The 19715-nt window shown below is 36.7% G+C and overlaps 1 protein-coding gene across 1 annotated transcript in view; it reads left to right on the top strand.

The window, feature by feature from the left end:
- The window catches only part of Nup35 (nucleoporin 35), a 216224-nt gene that overhangs the window by 121583 nt on the left and 74926 nt on the right, over nt 1–19715 (top strand). The window contains exon 8 of the mRNA XM_090407437.1: nt 11930–11999. Coding sequence (XP_090263563.1) covers nt 11930–11999 — 70 coding nt within the window. The remainder of the gene's footprint in view (nt 1–11929; nt 12000–19715) is intronic.

Consider the following 19715-nt stretch of genomic DNA (forward strand, 5'->3'; position numbering starts at 1 on the left):
AATACCAAATAATATTTTTGATATGATGGCTTTTGTGCAAATCATAATTCTATCAAGGAAAACTTTAAACATGTAGAATTTATGTAGTCTGTTGATACTTTCCTTAATTTATAGCTTACTACTTTCAATCAATTGGTAAATTTACCCCTCCCCCCAATCATTTATTTTTAACTAACTCGAAAAAATGACTAATAGATACGACGGCAGTCTGAAAAGTTCTTGGCCTAACGATGAAAAAACGGATTTATAATTTCAAAATTATTTTTATTTTTCAACATAATCTCCCTCAAGACTAATACATTTATTCCAGAGATGCTCCAGCACCATTATCCCGTCCCTATAGTGGTTCTCAGTAAGATCTGCAAAATACCCCACTACAGCTGCAATCATCTCTTGATTCGAAGAAAAACGGTCAGTGCACAGCACTTGAAACAGTTAGTAACAAACCTGGAGGCTTCTCAGTCAGCTTGTGTCAAATCCTGTAGGAACTTATTTTGCAAGTTCATGACTGGAAGGAGTTAAAGTACAGTGGGTGTAGGGAGAAACTGTGAAGGCCACTTATGGCCAGAAGACTGGGTTCCATATGTGTTGGTAGTATGCTAACAAGTCTGTCATTTCTTATTGTATGCCCCATTTCCTTTTTATTTATTTCTCAAGAAACACAGTCGATCATAACCCAAAGAAATTAGATTTTACTGTGGATTACAAAAATTCTCCCACAAAATAGTTCAAAAATAAATAAAACAAAACAATCCACCAACATTAATTATTACCAAAAAAGTTTCTGCATCCACTTCACCAACATCTGTTATCTAAACAGCAATATAAACAATGTACACCATTACCTACCGTCATCTAAACTAGAATTATTAATCTTATCAGAACATCACCTGGCAACCTTAACTGCGTGCATCACACAGTTCTTTCTGCCACAATGGCTGCATTTGTACATTTGTCAGAACTACCATACCATGCTAGAGATTGCATAACTTTGAATCTCCCCCCCCCTTGATCTGCTTTGGCTCGAAATTTCCATACCAAACCAAACTGTCCTTTTCGTATGCTCTGTCATTCTTTAAACTCCATTAAACACTGACCTCAACTATCTCTCTCTCTAATGCTCGACTTTCAACAGTTGAAATACCCTAGCAGTGAGGTCATCTTTCCTGTGGACATCAATGTCCACAACTCAATTTGGTTTCCCTTGTTCAGTTTCACTGAACAATGATCTATCACAGATCATTAATTTCCCTACCAGAATACCTGACAATCTCCTCCAATTTGCCAAAAACTTGATCTTTTCCTAGCAAGCTCCACTTCCTGGTCATAATTAAAGAGGTGTTCAGAGCCCTGTAGCAAAAATGTATTGACGAAATTCAACCAAACTTGGTGTTAGCCCACTCTGGAACATGGAGTTTTGATTTACAGAAAAAAAATGTATAAAATTCTACCATCAGTGAACATTTGGTGTTTAGAATCATGTGATATTTGCATAATCTCACTGTTTCTACTGACAAGTTGGTGGACCAAAATGGATTTGTGTCATTCTGATAAGACTGAAGTGCTCTGGATCTCACCTTACTGGAACGTATGTTGCTAGCCAAGCTTTACTATCAACAACGCGGCAATACTAATTCTGCACTCCAAGAATTCCGGCATTTGAGGGATAGGAGAAATGGTTCAGTGACAATAAAAAAAATCTTAGAAAAATGATTTTACGATTTGAAAATGGCAGATCTTTAGTAGTGAGGCCAGGACAAGAGTGTAAATAGATTATTCCTCAAGTTCACAAAATTGCAACTACCGTCATGGAACATGCAATGAATAACGCACAAGGGTCCAGCAGTACTCAGGCAATATCAAGGCAACAGGACATGCCATACTGTGTTGAAAATTCCTCATCAAATGCTGTGGTTTTTCCTCTACAAGATCTCTCATACTCAACCTTTGCTTCATGGTGATGCAGAAACTCAACTTCAGTTTGCCTTGACGTTCTTAGCTGGAATGGAGGTGGATGATGCCAGGCTATGGAAGATCTTGTGACTAGACAAGGCACATTTTTATCTGAAAGGTGGTGTTAACTCACACAAGTGGCAAATAATCTACATGTGTTCCATCAGATCCCATTACACACACTGAAATTCAGCGTGCTGTGGTTTCACTGCATCATTTATTATTAGTCTGTACTTTTTCGAAGAACTTCACCTGATGGGACCAGAGACTTGTACCGTCTCTGCTGTTAGGTATCAAGAGATGCTTTGCAACTTTTTTGTTCCCCAACTGCAGCAGCGAAGATGCCTTCATTCTACTATGTTCATGCAGGATGTCGCACCACGAACTTTACGAAAACACTTCACAGAACAGAGTGATTAGTCATCCATTTCTCATAGCATGGCCACCTTGTTGCCTGATCTCAATCCCCTGTGATGTTTGGTTGTGGGGCCATCTGAAATGCGTGGTGTGTGAAGGACATGTTCCACTTTCCATGCACAAAACATCTGGTCTGCACACTCCTACACAACTTCCATGGATGGCCCATAATTCTCTATTTGTCATATATCGAAAAATTTCATTTGCATCAATTATATAAAACTCCTTTAATATCTTAAAATTTCTATCAGGTTCCCTCTCCTCTGCTTATCAACCAAACTTTGTAACCCACAAACCTTCAACCTATCCTTGTATGGAGTATTCTACAGACCTGTCACCATCTTGATCACTTGTCTCTGAATCTTCTCTACCACCTGATCCTCAAGAAACCCAGGTGACCAAATCTGTGTGCAGTAGTCACGATGTGGCCAAATCTCATGGCCTTATAAAGAGGGATAATAACTTATCTTTACTTGTTAACATGTTTTTCAACATCCAATTCATTGAGCTATTTTACCAACTTTTGCAATATGCCCTCTGAACTTCAAATCTTTGTCCACCATTATCCCCAAGTCCCTAGCCTCATCATCCTGCAATCCAGTACCATCAATTTGATACACTGTATGTAACCTTTTCAACCCGAAGTATTGAAACAACCTTACGATTTTGCAACATTAAATTGACAATCATTATCCTTTGCCCCATAACTCCAATTTATTTAAATCATCCTGTAGGCTATCTACATCACCTTTCTCAACTATTGCTCTTCACAGTTTTCATCATCAACAAACAACTGAATATCTCCTCTTAAATCTTTTCCTATGTCAATGATATACAAATTAAAGAGTAGTGTCACTAGTACTGAACCTTCAAGGTATTCCAGTAGTCACCATCATTCTCCTAGATTCCACTCCACCATATACTACTCTTTGGTGTCCGTCAACCACCAAATGCTACTAGCATCATATGCATTCCCATTTGCTCCAGTTTCTATAATAGTTTTCCATGCAGTGTTTTGTCAGATGCCTTGGCAAAGTCAAGCAGTATCATAGTGTAGCGATTACCTTTATCCAATTCCACTGTCACCTTATTATGAAATGTGAATAAATTACTAAGGCAGAACTTATCCTTTACAAAGCTATGCTGCCCACTATATAGTATTGTATCCCTATCCACCCACTGTTGTATTTTACCTTTCACAAACTTTTCTAATAATTTTACAACCACTCCCGATAAATTAATTGGTCTGTAGTTTGCTACCTCTGTCTTGGAGCTATAATGGTGCTATCTTACCCTCTTCCCACTCCCTAAGAACTCTGCCAGAGCTGAGACTTAGATTGAACAACTTCGTAAGGGGCAGTGCCAGTTCTCTTGCACATTCACATAGTACACAGACTGATATGCCATCTAGTACCAATGCTGAGTTCACATTCGTATTTTTTAACACTTCCTGTTCCTCTACCTCAATGTGGATATGCATTTCTGTAACTTCAACTATAAAATCACCACCTGGATGATATGCCTTTGAAAAATGATCACTCAGCAACTCAACTATTTCTCTTGGTTCAATCACCTTCCTGTCATGAGCATTGTTTAGTCATTCTACCATAATCATTTTCCCTCTTACTTGCTACATAACAAAAAAAAAAAAAATTCTTTTGGGGTTTACTTTGACCTGTTTGGCTAATTCTCTGTCTGATTTAGCCTTCGTTGCTATACTAGTTGCCTTTCTTGCTTGCACTTTGTACTGATCATGAGTGTGCTGATCACTTTATTCATTATATTTCCTCTACAATGTTTTCTTTTTTTTGCAGCTCTTGCTTTATATCCCTACTCATCCACTTAATTCCAACTTGGTTTATCCTCCTGCCCTTGGGTATGCGGTCTGATATTGCTACCCTCAAGCAATCTCTGATCACTTGCGTGCACTACTGACATTCTTTCCTTGTTGCTTCTCAAGCCATGGTGCTGTTACGAGATGACTCCTGAGTCTCATAATCACCAGCATTATAGTTGAATATAAACCCCTTCTTGACAGAGAACTCCACGTTTGCCAACTTCCCAGAACAAGAATTGGGGTCACTCTCCCCAATTGGAAACAGAGTGTCTACTTTGGATGCTATTATCAGATCCAACACCATCAAACTCCTTGTCCCTTCTTTAACCTGTTGTTTCATATGATTATCCCTTGGTAACTGTATAAATCCCACTTCCATCTTACCATGCTCCCCTTTCCACCCTCCAGTCGATGTCCCCATAGTTAAAACTCCCATAATAATTGTTCAGCCTATACTTATTATTATGCCGATACATGGCATCTACATCTTTCTGTGGACTTCCTGGTCTATAGCAGCACCTAACAATGTATTTGTCCTATTTGCCTCTTACACCAGACAGCCTCAAATGTGAACCATCTTCCTCAGACCTAAAATCCTCTTTAACTTCTGATTTTGTTGGTTGTAATTCTGCAGCTATCATCAGCAATACCCTGCCTCCTGTCCTGTTCCTTCCATCCTCCCTGAAAATACAATACTTTTTACATTCTATCCCTGTAACTATATCATCTTTAGTCAACCAGGTCTCATTGATGCCTATTAATTTTTAGCTAAGTTAAGCTTACCAATAACAATAACTCCTCACCCTTATTCCTGATGCTTCTTGCATTTGTGTACATGCATTTTAACATCCCTTTGTGCCCATAGTTACCCTTGCGTAATGTCATTTCCAACCCATTCAATTTGGAGACCTGTGAAATCCCATTCGGCCTTTCATAATCATTGTTCACATGCTCATTTATCACAGGGGTGGCCACACACACATGCTTGATTTTATTTTCCTTAATACCTCTAGTTTCCCTGGTTTTTCATTACCACACTCTCACTAAATAATACTTTAAACACCTAACTCCAAAGCCAATTAAATGTACTCCATCAGGCATATATATAAGTCCTTTCCATTAAATTCACTCCATACATCAATAAATTGCACACGATTCCTCCTGCACAATCTTCTCATTGACAATTCATGGCCCTTCTCCTCAGTTCTGTCCTATCATACCGAGGCAGAAGACTCAATCCTTACTCTTCTTTTTTGCTTTGACTAACAGCACTGTCATACCTCTCATATTTCAATTGCCTCAGCCCATACTTCTTGTTGGTGCTACTCTACAGAGTGTTATGTCCATTAACGTCACCAATTTGGAATATGGGCTGAGGCAGTTGCAATATGAGAGATATGATAGAGCTGTTAGTTGAAGGTCGTATCATTTGAGTGAATGCTCAACAACTATGACCTCTCACTTATTAATAATGGAGCAAATACCTTTCTCTATATGTCTATCTGCTCTTATTCTGCAATTGATGTTACAGTCTGCTGCCATGTTAATTTTCCACTGCTAAAAGGGGATGTCGAAGAAAACATACAGAAGCAATCATTTTTCCATTATCATTACTGTCTTCACAGGAACCATGTGAAGTCCATGGATGTCCATGTGGAAAATGGACAGGCTGACTGGAGTACATTTTCCCCAACTTAAAAAATTTAATGGTGATGCAGTCAGCCAAACACCTATCGGTGAAGTATGTAACAGATTGTATTGTCCATGCAGCATCCACAGCAATTCCAAAAACATCATCCCAATTTCCACTCCATTCAAAGTCTTGGTAGAATGCAGAGTACTAAGCATCTGAAGAAAAGATAGTGTGGGATATATTTTGTAGATGTCCTACCACAACAAACTTAATAGCATTTAAACTTGCTTTGGTCAAAGCATGTTATGTGAGACATCTAGGTTAGAAAAAATCCTTGATTAAATTGACATCATGGATTAATCACACAGCCAGTGCAAAAACTGTCTAGGATAAAATCTAGAAGATAAGTAAGATAGAGAGCCCCCTTTTTTTTCTACCTTGGAACTTGGATGTATTGTTGCTAATCCCATAGCTATTAATTACCATACAATTGGCCATTTGTTAAAGAGCACTTTTCCTCTCTCACCCTAGCACAGTTGGCCCTGATGGCATACATTAATGAGATAAAACATCTCCATATTCTATGGATCTCCTTCTCTTGCTATACAACAGAATATTTATGAAGTGTTTCCAGACTCTTGGCATAACTCAATTATCATTGCTATCCCAAAGCCAGACAAGGATCCAGTCCAGGGCAGCAATTATCATCCCATTGCTCTTACTAACTGTTCAGATTTTCTCCCTGTGTAACACTTTGGGGGGGGGGGTGGAATAGCAAACACGATTCTTTTCTGGTACTTAGAAAGCAACAAATTTCTTTCCCCCCACACAATGTGGCTTTTGTAGACACTGCTCAACCTTGAATCATTTGGTCCAGTGTATAAGAGATGCTTTCCTGAAACAAGAACACGTGGTTTCATTGTTCTTTGACTTGGAAAAAGCCTATGACACAGCCTGGAGATTATGGCATATTAAAAGACCTGTTTAATCTTGGTTTGAGGGGGTACTTTCCTCTTTTTATTAAGAACTTTCTCTTCAGCCATGTCTTACAAGTCCGAGTGGGAAGCACGTTATCTCAGCCATATCAAGAAGAGGGGATTTCTCAATGCCCTGTCTTAAGTATGACCCTCTTCACTATTAAAGTGAACTCAGTTACTGAACAGCTTCCTCCAACAGTAGGCAATTGCCTTTATGTCGATGACCACAATTTATTCTCACTCCTCTAACATGAGGGGTCATATGAAAGACAACTTCAACAAGCTATCGATAATGTCTCTTCATGGGCTCTTTGTTCAGATTATTTGCAGAAAAAATTGTGTACACTTCTGCCCAGAATGCACACTCTACCCCAATCCTGATTAAGCAATGGAACAAACTATTATTCCCTGTAGTCACAGGCCAAGTTTTTGGGATTCATCTTTGACAGAAAGCTAACATTCTTCACATACGTTCGTCATCTTCAGGATAAGTGCAAAAAATCATTGAAAATCATCTGCACTTTGTCCTCTACAGAATGGGATGTTGATCAATGTTCCTTGCTCTGCATTAACATGCACTCATACATTCAAAGCTTCGTTGTGGATCCCAGGTTTACAGTTATACAAGGGAATGCTCTGATGGTTGGGCCCGATCCATCATCAGGGTATCCAATTAGCTGCTGGTGGTTTTTGCACATCACCCTCTCAAAATCTTTATGTTGAATAAAATGAATCCCCTCTATCACTTAGACTAAAACATTTCTCTCTTAATTATGCCCTAAAAATGAAGTCCCTTCCAGACCATCCTACAATGGATTCTCTTTTCTCCTGTATCATGCACATGAGGCCGCCATTCCCTTTGCTATGCATGTTAAAAAGGCTATTGGCATGAATATTGACAACATTACCTGCACCAAACAAAACAGCATGGAAAGCTTGTATCCATCCTACAACCTCTCACTTTGTCAGCTACAGAAGTCTCACACATTCTCATCTGTCTACCTTTAATTGTTCAATGCACACAGCAGCCCATTTTGATTTCCTGCCCATCTATACCGAGGGTTCGAGATCTGAGATCCCTGTTGACTGTGCTGCTATTTCCTAACATTACAGTCTGCCAGCAGATCCTACACGATTGCAGTAACTATACAGCAGAGTTCCATGCCATTCAGCTCGCACTTATGCATATCACAGAAAACTCCTACAAAAATGTAAAATTTATACACATTCTTTGAGTTCTTCACAGGCTCTCTCCTCACCTGTTTATAATTTACATCTCATGCTTGGTGAGATGCTTCAACTCTTATAAAAAAATAGAGATCCTCAATTTCATTTTTTGGTTGTGTTGGATTCCTAGCCACTTTGGAATTAAGGGCAATGACATTGCACATGCAGCTGCTAGATCAGTTCATACTTTCTGGACATACTGTTTGATGGTTCCTTATACTGACTACACACAGATTATAAAATCAAAGTTAATTGACCAATGGTAGTACTCCTGGCAGGAAGCACTTATGAACAAATTGAGAGAGAGAGGAGGTATTTTTACTTATCTGGCCAAGCCCTATACACTCAGCCAGATGTTATCAGACCTGGATAGATTGCATGAAGTTTTTAGATTTTGTTCAAAACATTTATTCATTCAAAGATATTTGATTATGGATTTGTTTATATGTTGATACTGTAGATAGTAAAATTTGTACGTATATTTTACATTATTCACTAATTTATTTCGTAACTATTTATTTATTTACTTATCAACACTTTGTGTACTACTGTAACCTGTGTCCTAGCGAAATGTGCTGTCCTTATGCCATAAAACCCCAAACCAGTCAATCAATTGATCTTAAGCAGAAGCATATTCAAGTAATTCTTTCGTATTTATAATGCTGTGGTGGTGGTGTAGCGTGACCTTTTAGCATATCTTGTTCAGTGTGTAGTTAACAAGTCTTGAGTGGTTATAGTGGTGGAAATGGATAGTCCTTATTTTCAGCAATTTTGATTCTGGCTGTTCTGCCTGTTTGGCCATAATAGGATAGCATACAACTCTAAGGGACCTGTTATGAATGCCTGGCAGGTCAAGGGACTGTGACTGGTCTGTTAAAGTGGATAAGGGATACCAATTTTTATATGGTCTGTTATTGGTTTTGTATTTTTTAGGATTTCAGTTTAGTGTTTCAGATGTGCCTCAGATATACAGAATGGTAATAACCTTTGTGTAATCTCTGTTTTGGGGTTGGAATATTTTTTTGGATATAGTGAGAATTATAGCCATTAGCTAAAAAGGTTTTGTGACTGTGGTCAAGTTCATTTGGAAGGTGCTGTTATCTGAACTAATTAATTTATCCATGTTATAGTTTTAATAATCCCATGCTGTCAGGATGGGAGAGGTGACTGTATCTACCAGTGCGTGTGGATTTTTTTTTTTGATTTATCTTTTTTTTAATGGACCATACCAGGGATCCATCGGGCTGATGTGTAATTAAAGTGTCTAGGAAGAGGATACTTATTTTCCTTTTCTAAGGTGAACTGAATCCTGGGATATTGATTGCTTACATATGTTTAAGAAATGTTGAGAGTATCCAGGCCACATAGCCATATGGAGAACACATCAACAAAGCATAGAAAAACAGTGTAGTCTAAGGCTTTCTTTTCAGAGGTCTCCAAGAAGTAATTTGCTGTGGGGGAAGTGGAGATAATGACTGTTAGGAGGAAATTCAACTTGAGTAAGGTTTAAAGTGTCTTAAAATGGGACATTGAACAGAGAGGAAGCAAAAACTGACCATAATGTCAGTGTGCTTGGAGTGTGATATTTTCTATACAGGCTTTCTATAAATCCAGTTTATGGGATGAGTTTGTGTGAAGGTGTAAAATGTACAGATGTTTTTACTTTCTCGTCAACTGTACCATTAAAAAATTTATATTATAGCTATTGTAAAAATGTTACTTTTCTTTCCTTTATATTTATCCTTATCTTTATCTTGCTACTCTATTTACTCTTATTCTTAAATTCTACCTTCGGTATTTTCTTCTTATGCCAAAGATCTAGAAATTTATTATTTATTTTTTGACTGCGCTAAAGTTCTAATGACATAAGAAGATATTCATACCCCCAGTAGATACTAATTAATCAGTTATGTATCCTTTCTTGACCAAGGTTTGTTTACAGTCATGGCTTCAAATGCGTTCTCTATCTCAACTACCTTCTTATCTTATGGTTCCCGCTTATAGGCTCAAATTAAATTTTTTGAATCAGTGCATTGCAAAAGATAATTCAGATGACACCTTTGTATTATAATAATAAACAAACATATTTAATGACTAATTGAATAATTGTTCACAATACATAAAATCAGGGAAGACCACCCTCAAAAAAACTCAGTTTTAATCATGCAATCAATTATATCATTCAAGGTATCCTCTCATAATAGTTCACTTAATTCTCAATAATCAAATTGTACATCACAAACAAGTAATAACCTTTACATACAAATATTACAGATGCATACAATTACCATATTCCAGTTTCAGTTATGCACCTCTCTCATATCCACTTAATTAAATATAAATAATCACATCAGCAGAATTCTTAACTTCGAGCTTAATTAATCTTACGACATAAACAACAGGAAAACACATTAACATAGAATTATCATGAATACATATAGATATCAATTCAATCACTTAGCTCAAATTGCCTTTCGGGAAATTAACTGCGCTCAGTTTCACATCTGGTTACAGTTATACACATCCACTAGCATTATTCGCACGTAAGTTATCATTGTCTTATTCTAAATATCGTATCAGTTCATTAGGGGATTCTCTTACATCACAAAAATTAAATGAATAGACAAACTCACATGGGTTTCTTCTCATCTTTTGTATACCTTCCTTCTCTGCTCGATTCGGAGTTTCAAGTTTCCCTCTCCTTTCCGTGTTCTTCATTCGGAGTCACAGAACACCGATGAGTTGTCGCGTCAGCTAGCGGGATACAAGGAGAGATTTTCTGGCGTCTTGAACAGCTCGGTGAAGAACTACAGTGGTCTGTGGCATGCACGGACTTGATAGAGTGGCAGAGCTTTAGGACCAACCTGACTAGGTTTCTCCTTATTTTGATCGCCTCTGGATATCTCCGACTGTGAAGTGGAGCAGCTCTCAGTGGACGGACCTCCATCTTTCTCCCTCTGACTAACGACCCCTCTCGATCTTGAACTCACGGGGTTACGATTGCCCAAAATGAAAAAAAGAGTCTTGTTTCATAGGATCCATGCCTTATATCCACCTGTACCCCTGAACCTTGGGTTAAGTGTTTGGAACCCCTTATGTTCCCGCACAAAGCTTGCATGTAGTTAAGAGAACCCCGGACAACATTTCGTGACTCATGATTCTCGAACTTTCACTGACTTCCTTATTTCAATCTTCACGTCCTTAATCTGATTTTGTGGCCTTTGGAACTTCCTTTTGATTTATGCCACCCCTTTCTGTACTGACCTTGAAAGTCACCTGAGATTGAACTGGTAAACAACAATCAAAGAATCTGCCGATTTCAAGGCATCGCCTTTGGCTTCAACAATTCTACTCCTTTTGCTTAAACAATGAGCGAGTTAATTCCCTTTGGGCTTATACTCTTTATACAATAATTTAATATAATGAAAATAGAAATATGTGTATGAGGTTTTTATTTTTAGGATATGTTCCTTCTGTAAAAAATCGATGTATTAGAAAAATTACAATTTGTGCAACATCTATGTTGTATTATTGGGAAATGCTTTCCCAATAATACAACAAAGTGTTGTATTATTGGGAAAGCATTTGACTAATTTGTATGTAGGTGAATCAGTGACATTGTATGTAATGGCACATTCTTTTTGTGGCTTTTAAGTAGTCATTTCTGTGTTGTAATTTCCTTTTAAAAAAACTACAGCTATGAATAGCTAATACAACATATAAGCCTTACCACCTAACTTCCTTCCCTACAGTAAACAAACCCACTCTCAAGTGTACATACACAATACTTGTTAAAGCTATATTATTATCTGGTAATGAATTTCCTGTAATTCTGCATGTATTTATGCAATAGTAGATTCTTTTAAATGTCTTCTTTCATTGTAGATTCCTTCCAGCTGCAGCTTCATATGTGTTGCAACAATTTTCTCAGTATGGCACTGTTTTAGAACACAGGGTAAGGTTTTTTGCAGTATTATATAAATTATAAAAGCTGAATTCCCTAAATATATCCCATTATATAGAATTTGCCTCATATTTATCCTTTCTCAGTAGCTTACAAAAGCTATTACGTAATAAATTTTTGTAACTTTCTGTAGATGATGTTATACTCCTGAATAAATCCTGTACAGGTCTTCGAGACTCAAACTAATTTGAATATCTGAAATTTCGTGTGAAAATCAACAATAAAAAAAAAACTGTGAAAAGGGGCAGGAACATGATAAATATCAACCACAGTTCTTTAATTTGTTCAGTAACTTCTCCATTGAAACAAGTATATGTTATTTAGGTATAATTTTTTAGTGAATAAAGCAAATTAAAGAACTAAATAGACAAGTGAATGAGCAAAGTTAATGGTAGGGAGTTATTTGAATAAATTAATCAAATAAAAGAAAGTTAGTTAAAATCGGTTTAAATTAGCTGTATACGAGATAGTATTCAAACTAATTAACTTCTTGGTTTGAGAATTGGGTTAGTAATAAAATAGTTCTGAGAACAATTAGGCAAATTGACAGAGGTTATCAGTGATAGAATCATAATAAAAATGTGAAGATATTAGAAATATGTAGCAGATCTGCTGCTTCTGACCTAATGTTTAATCCTCGCCTTCTCGGGGAGCATCCTGTAAGGTATCTCTGGCTACTGAACGAACAAGGATGGGCTGACAATTTGGGTTTTAGCCAACCAAATTGTATTCTTATTGGCTTAAACCACATTATAAAATGATGGTACAACATGATAGAATTTCATGCTGGCTGGGCCGTCACCTGGTTAAACAAGGCCCCTGTTGCTTTTGCCAGGGAACCAGGGTGAAAAGCGAAAAATCAGTTACTGGAACAAATCTTAAAACACACCAACTCAATATCACCAGAGTCGAAGATTGCTACTATCAACATAAGAAGCCTGAATGGCAAAGAAATGGAGCCAGCTCAGAAATTGGATAAGTACCAGATCAGTATAATAGGAATGACTGAAACAAAAACTAGTGAGATCTTTCTGAGCAATAAATACAAAATGTTATATTCAGGCAATAACAATCAAGGAAAAGGAGTAGCCATAGTATTCAACACTAAATATGAGGCTAATCTTCTTGAATGGCAGTTTCAAATAGAGTGATATGGACAAATATCAGAATGGGGAATTGGACAATGAGACTTATTTGTGCCTATGGTCCCACAGAAGGTTCTACTAAGGTGGAAGTAGAGGAAAAGCTGACACAATGAAAAAGGAAAAGTTGGTCCTTGTTGGGGATCTAGATAGCAGAGTAGGAAATGATTGTCAGACATACAAAAATGTTTTCGGAAAATTTGGAAAAAAGAGCAAAGCTAATAATAATGGCAAATACCTGTTGGATTTCTATTCAGGACATGGACTGGTTATTACTAACACCATGTTCCAACATAAAAATGTGCACAAATTCACATGGAGAGAAGAAGGAATAAGAACAGTCTCATTGACTGTTATTATCGATAGTGATGTTTTCTCTCTGGTGCAGGACACTAGAGTGTACAGAGGATTTGAAATTGGAAATGATCACCATTTAGTCTTGAGCATGATGAAATTGCATTTCATATTGAAAAGAACATGTAAGAAAGTTTTAGTGAATAAAAACTGAGTAGTTCTCAGATGTGAACTATAGACAAAACACAAACATTATTGAAGAAAATATGAAAGAGTTTGAGAACAGGAACCAGACCTTGGAGATTCAGTAGCAGGCCATGAAGAAAACATTGATTGATTCAACCAGAGGCATGTGGTGAGGTTGTCTGCAAGGATAAAAAAATCAGAACTCCATGGTGGACACAAGAAGTTAGAAGCAGTGAAGGAAAAGAAGAAAGCATATCAAAAGTTCCTTGCAAATAAGTCAGCCTGTGCTCTTAGAGAATACAGAAACAAATGTAAGAAAGCTAAACATTGTAAGACTATCTAAACCAAGGTCATGAGAAGACTTTGGTAAGAACATAGAAAATAAATATCAAGAAGGTGGCAAGATATTCTGGAGGTTGTTGAAGAAATTCAGAAATGTAGGAAAGAGTGTTGTAAAAGGAATTAGAGATGATAAAGGTTACATGAAAACTGGAAAAAAACAGATATCCTTGAAGTATGGAGTAATTAATTCAGAAAATTGCTAAATGAAACAATCGGTGACAGCACAGTGGTGAAAAACACTGACCAGGCATGCAATCAGGAATACATATCCATACTTGAAAAAGAAAAAGCCATTTTCTTCTGCAGCTTTTCCCACTTAAGTAGGGTTGCTGTTTGTAGTGAGTCTCCTCCACAACCTCCTGTCTTGGGCTGTAGCCACATCCAACTTCTTCATCCTCAAGTCCTACTCCACCATCTCTTCTTTGACCGGCCGTGCTTCCTCCTCTTCCCCTGCACATCCATCCATACACAGGATTCAATCAAGGAATCTCTTGCAACAGTTGCAATTTCAAACATTTTCACGAGACATCGAATTGTGTGGACTTGGAACGAAGGCCTATTGAATACACTCCACATTTTCTTCAGACATTCCAGGGCTCTGCTCCTTATTTGTGCTCCATGTTACCTGTTTCCATAAACTTCTTATACCAAGCTTGTATGGATGGTCTCGATGAGAGCAATCAGTGATAACAAATTCTAAACCTTCACTGGGCTATAATCTTGTGGATTCATTGTGACTTAGGAGAAGAATGAAAATCTGGAGGGAAAAAAAACTTGTCAAAACTTGACATTAAAAAAAAACAGGTTTCTCTGTAAAATGGAACAAGAGTATTTCTGTACTTCCTGGCTGACTTTTCATATTGGTTTAAGGTTGTAAAGATAATTTTCTGACACATTCTAAATTGTAATTTTTTTTTTTTTAATGTGGACAAGGCTAGATTCTTCTTTATTGTGAAAGTCTCAGATGTGCAAAATACGAAAATATTTTTACACACTTTTATATTTTCAAAAAGAAATTTAAGAAAAACGTTGACTTACAGAAAGTATATGAATAAGAGTGCCAACAAACACTGTTATGTGAGATCCTGGTTATCCAATTCAGTTGCTCGTATGTGTCCAGAGTTATGCATTGGTGGATATATTTGTTTACATATTAGCTTGATCATCACCTCAAAATAGTTTGGCACTATCAATGCACTCCTTACAATGAGAAAATTAAAGAGTATGTATGTCTCTTCTCTATATTAGCTCCATTTATTGAGCTGGCTTAAAATTCTCAAAGAATAAAATATCAAAACATCATTCACTGCCTTCATAATACAATCCACACTTTGGCCTATTTAGCCTGACATAGTCCACTCAAATACCAAGCAGTTTATCACCTATGCTGTGAGTGCAGTACACCATACTACAACTGGAGACAAGGAATACCAAAGACATGATACAACGGTGCTTAAGTGTCAAAGCTGTATAACTGAGAGGAGACCTCCACATAGCCTTAAAGGAAGGCGGAGAATCGACCAGGGCTTCTGACCTAATGTCCAGTCTGCATCTTCTCGTGGTGCACCCTATTAGGTATCTACATGGATACTGAACGAAGGAGGATAGACTGGCAATTTGGGATTTAGCCGACCAAACTGTATTCTTATTGGCTTAAACCACAATATAAAATGATGGTACAACATGATAGAATTTCATGCTGGCTGGAGCTTATTTTTTCCAAGGAACCAGGGCAAACAGTGAAAAGTCAGATACTGGAACAAATCCCAAAACACACCCCAACTCAACATTAGAATTCAAGATTGGTACTATCAACATAAAAAGGCAGAATGGCAAAGAAATGGAGCTAGCTGAGGAATTAGATAAGTACCAGATCGACATAATAGGGGCGACTGAAACAAAAAAGACAAAAACTGGTAAGATCTTTCTCAACAATAAATAGAAAATGTTATATTCAGGCAATGACAATCAAGGAAAAGGAGTAGCCATACTCCTTCTTTTCCTTGATTCAACATCGTATTCAACACTAAATACGAGGCTAATTACTTTGAATGACAGGCAATTTCTAGTAGAGTGATATGGGCAAATATCAGAATAGAAAACTGGACAATGAGGCTTATTTGTGCTTATGGTCCCACAGAAGGTTCTACTCAGGTAGAAGTGGGCGAATTTGAGGCTTTAGAGAAAGCAACTGACACAATGAAAAATTGGTCCTTGTTGGAGATCTAAATAGCAGAGTAGGAAATGATTGTCAGCCATACAAAAATATTTTGGGAAAATTTGGAGAATAAAGGTAAGCTAATAATAATGGCAAATATCTGTTGGATTTCTGCTCAGAACATGCACTGGTTATTACTAACACAATGTTCCAACATTAAAGTGCACACAAATTCACTTGGAGAGAAGTGGCAAGGAATAAGAACAGTCTCTCTCATTGACTATGTTATTGTCGATAGTGATGTTTTCTCCCTAGTGCAGGACACCAGAGTGTACAGAGGATTTGAAATTGGAAGTGATTACCATTTATTCACGAGCAGGATAAAATTGAATTTCATATTGAAAAGAAGAACAATGTAAGAAAGTCTTAAAGCGAATAAAAACTGAGCAGATCTCAGATGTGAAGAGTAGTCTAAAATACATAAACAGTATTCAAGAAAAAATGAAACACTTTGAGAACAGGAACCAAACCTTGGAGATTCAGTGGCAAGCCCCAAAGGAGATTCACTGAATCATTGATTGATTCAGCCAGAGAGTATGTGGCAAGGATAGAAAAATCAGAACTCCATGGTGGACTACTGATTTTCACAGGAAGTTAAAGAGGCACTGAAGGAAAAGAAGAAAGCATATCAAAAGTTCCTGGTCCAGCAAATATGTCAGCTTGTGCTGTTAGAGAATACAGGGACAAATATAAGAAAGCTAAACATTGTGTAAAACTAGCTAAACAAAAGTCATGGGAAGACTTTGGTAAGAATATAGAAAATAAATATCAAGAAAGTGGCAAAATATTCTGGAAATTGTTGAAGAAGCTCAGAAATGGAGGAAAGAATGCTGCAAAAGGAATTAAACGTGACATGAAAACTGGAGAAAAAGATATCCTTGAAGTATGGAGTAATTACTTAGAAAAATTGCTAAATGAAACAATCAGTGATATCACACAGAGGTAAACAAAACACTCAACAGGAATGCAGTCAAGAATACATATCTATACTTGAAGTAGAAAAAGCATTCCAAGGCCTGAAATGGAAAGGCAGCAGAAGTAAATGATATTTGGCCAGAAATGCTCAAGTATGGAGATATAAATCTTGCAGTGGCTGCATTGCATAGTTCAGAAGGACAAATTCCAGAAGATTGGAGTAGAGCTCTCATAGTACCCATATATAAAAAGGGAAATAAAACTGAATGTGAGAATTACAGAGGTATTTCCCTACTGAGCATTCCTGGTAAGATTTATGCAAGTACACTTGAGAAACGGTTGAGAAGGATTGTGGAAGAAAAGTTTGGTGAATAACAAGCTAGATTCAGGCCAAATATTGGCTGTCAGGATCATATTTTCACTTTATGAGAAATAGTTGAGAAGTCATGGGAATATAACAAAGATCTGTATTTAAGTTTTATTGATCTGGAAAAGGCATATGACAAGATGGATGCCAAGAGAGAAGCTATTCAAAACGTTAGTTATATGGTGTCAATAGGGCATTATATCAAGCAACACTAAGCATTTATTTGAGTTGATATTTCAGTAAGTCATCAGTTAGAATTGAAGTACAGGAAGATGGTTTAATGTTAAATCTGATGTCAGACAAGGATGTACATTATCCCATCTATTATTCATTATCTATATGGATCACATTAAAAGTGGTATTAAATCTGATATCCAAATTGGAGATGTTAATCTCAGCTGTTTGCTTTATGCAGACAACATTATACTTCTAAATAAATCTGCTAGAAGTCTGCAAGATTCCCTGACTACATTGAATAGCTGTTGTAATAGATATGGTATGAAGGTCAGCAATAATAATAATAATAATAATAATAAGACAAAGAAAATAGGCAGAAGCATTTAAAATATCAACTGCATTGAACAAGTAACACATTTCAGCTACTTAGGGACGATTTTTAGTGAAGATGGTAAATTAAATATAGAAATAGACAACAGAATCAACAAAGCTGTAATAGTAAGAAGTCAACTGAATAAATTTATATGGAATAAGAGAGAAATTAGTCAAAACACTAAATTAGCTGTATACAAAACAGTGTTCAAACCAATTTTAACTTGTGGGTCTGAGAGATGGGTTGGAAGAAAAACACTTGACCAAAAACTAGAGACCACAGATATGAGACTCCTGAGAAAGATTAGGGGCATGAACAGTGGTGTCAATGGCAATATCATATTAAAAACGAGGATATTAGGAAAGAACTTGTCATTGTCAGCATCCAGGAATGCGTTAGCAGAGCTAATCTCAGGCGGTATGGCCACTTAAACAGAATGGGAGACGAAAGATTAGCAAAACAAGTGTTCTCTGTGAAGTTTACAGGAAAAAGACTCAGAGGAAGATCAAGATATAGGTGGATTGATATGGTAAGAAGTGCCTTAGGAGATAGAAATATAAGATCTGATAATGTTGGAGTCTTGACACATAACAGATTGATTTGGAGGAAAATTGTAGATAGGAAGTTTAATAATGATGTTAATTTTTCATGTAGTACTATCCTGTACACCCCTTGAGGGTTCAAGACAGGAATTTGATGATGATTTACTGAAGTCTTACCATGACTTGTTGGGAAAGTTTTACATAGAGAAAAATGTAAGAAAGTGAAGCACCATGTTCTCTCAATGCACAAGGTAACTTGTGAGAAACGTTTGATAGACTTTCTTCTTTTCCCATCTGCCTCTAACTTACTGAGCCCACCATGGAGTTCTGATTTTTCTATCCATGTAAACAATCTCACTACTTGCCTCTCTGGATCAATGTTTTCTTGAGCATTTGCCACTGAATGTCTAAGGAGTGGTTCTTGTTTACAAATTCTGATTTTTTTTTTTTTTTTTTTTTTTCTTGAATAACATTTGTAGATTTCAGTCTACAGAAGAAATTTTTGTAATTAATTATAAAATTCTGTAATTAATAAATATACAAGGTCTAATATTCAGGCAATAATCAGAGAAAGGAAATATATACTATAGCATATACTTCTTGAGAAGTATATGCTATAGTATATATTGACTGAACATGAAATGTAAGGATAATCTTGATTGACATGAAGTAATGATGTGGAAACAAAATAGGGAATTGGACAATGAGACTTATATGGATCTATGGCTAGAAAGAAGATTTCACTAAGGATGAATTATTTTTAGAATCAGTAGAGAATGCAGCTGACAGAAAAATATGGGAAAAAGTTAGTCCTTTTTGGAGATTGAAACTGCGAAGTCGGAAATGAATACCAAACATGGATATGTGTTGGGAAAATTTAGAGAAGGCGAAAGTAATATGCTTGTTCAAGCAAAGCTATTTTTACCTGGTTGGCTGATAACACATCCTCTCTTCAAACAACAAGCTGTTTGTTAGAGTTTTGCCTTGAGAATGGATATTTGATCGTCTTTGGGTGGGAGATGAAATTAATTGCCCAGTGTGAGACCTTTGATTACTTACTGATGACCTGAAGTGGCTTGGATAAGTTCCATCCTCTAGTGCAAGGTTTTAGGACTATGCAAAAAATCAAATCAATATATATATATATATAT

This window comes from Typopeltis vanoorti, chromosome 17, assembly GCF_054136105.1.
Source record: "Typopeltis vanoorti isolate ZY-2024b chromosome 17, IOZ_Tvanoo_1.0, whole genome shotgun sequence".
Lineage (NCBI taxonomy): Eukaryota > Metazoa > Arthropoda > Arachnida > Uropygi > Thelyphonidae > Typopeltis > Typopeltis vanoorti.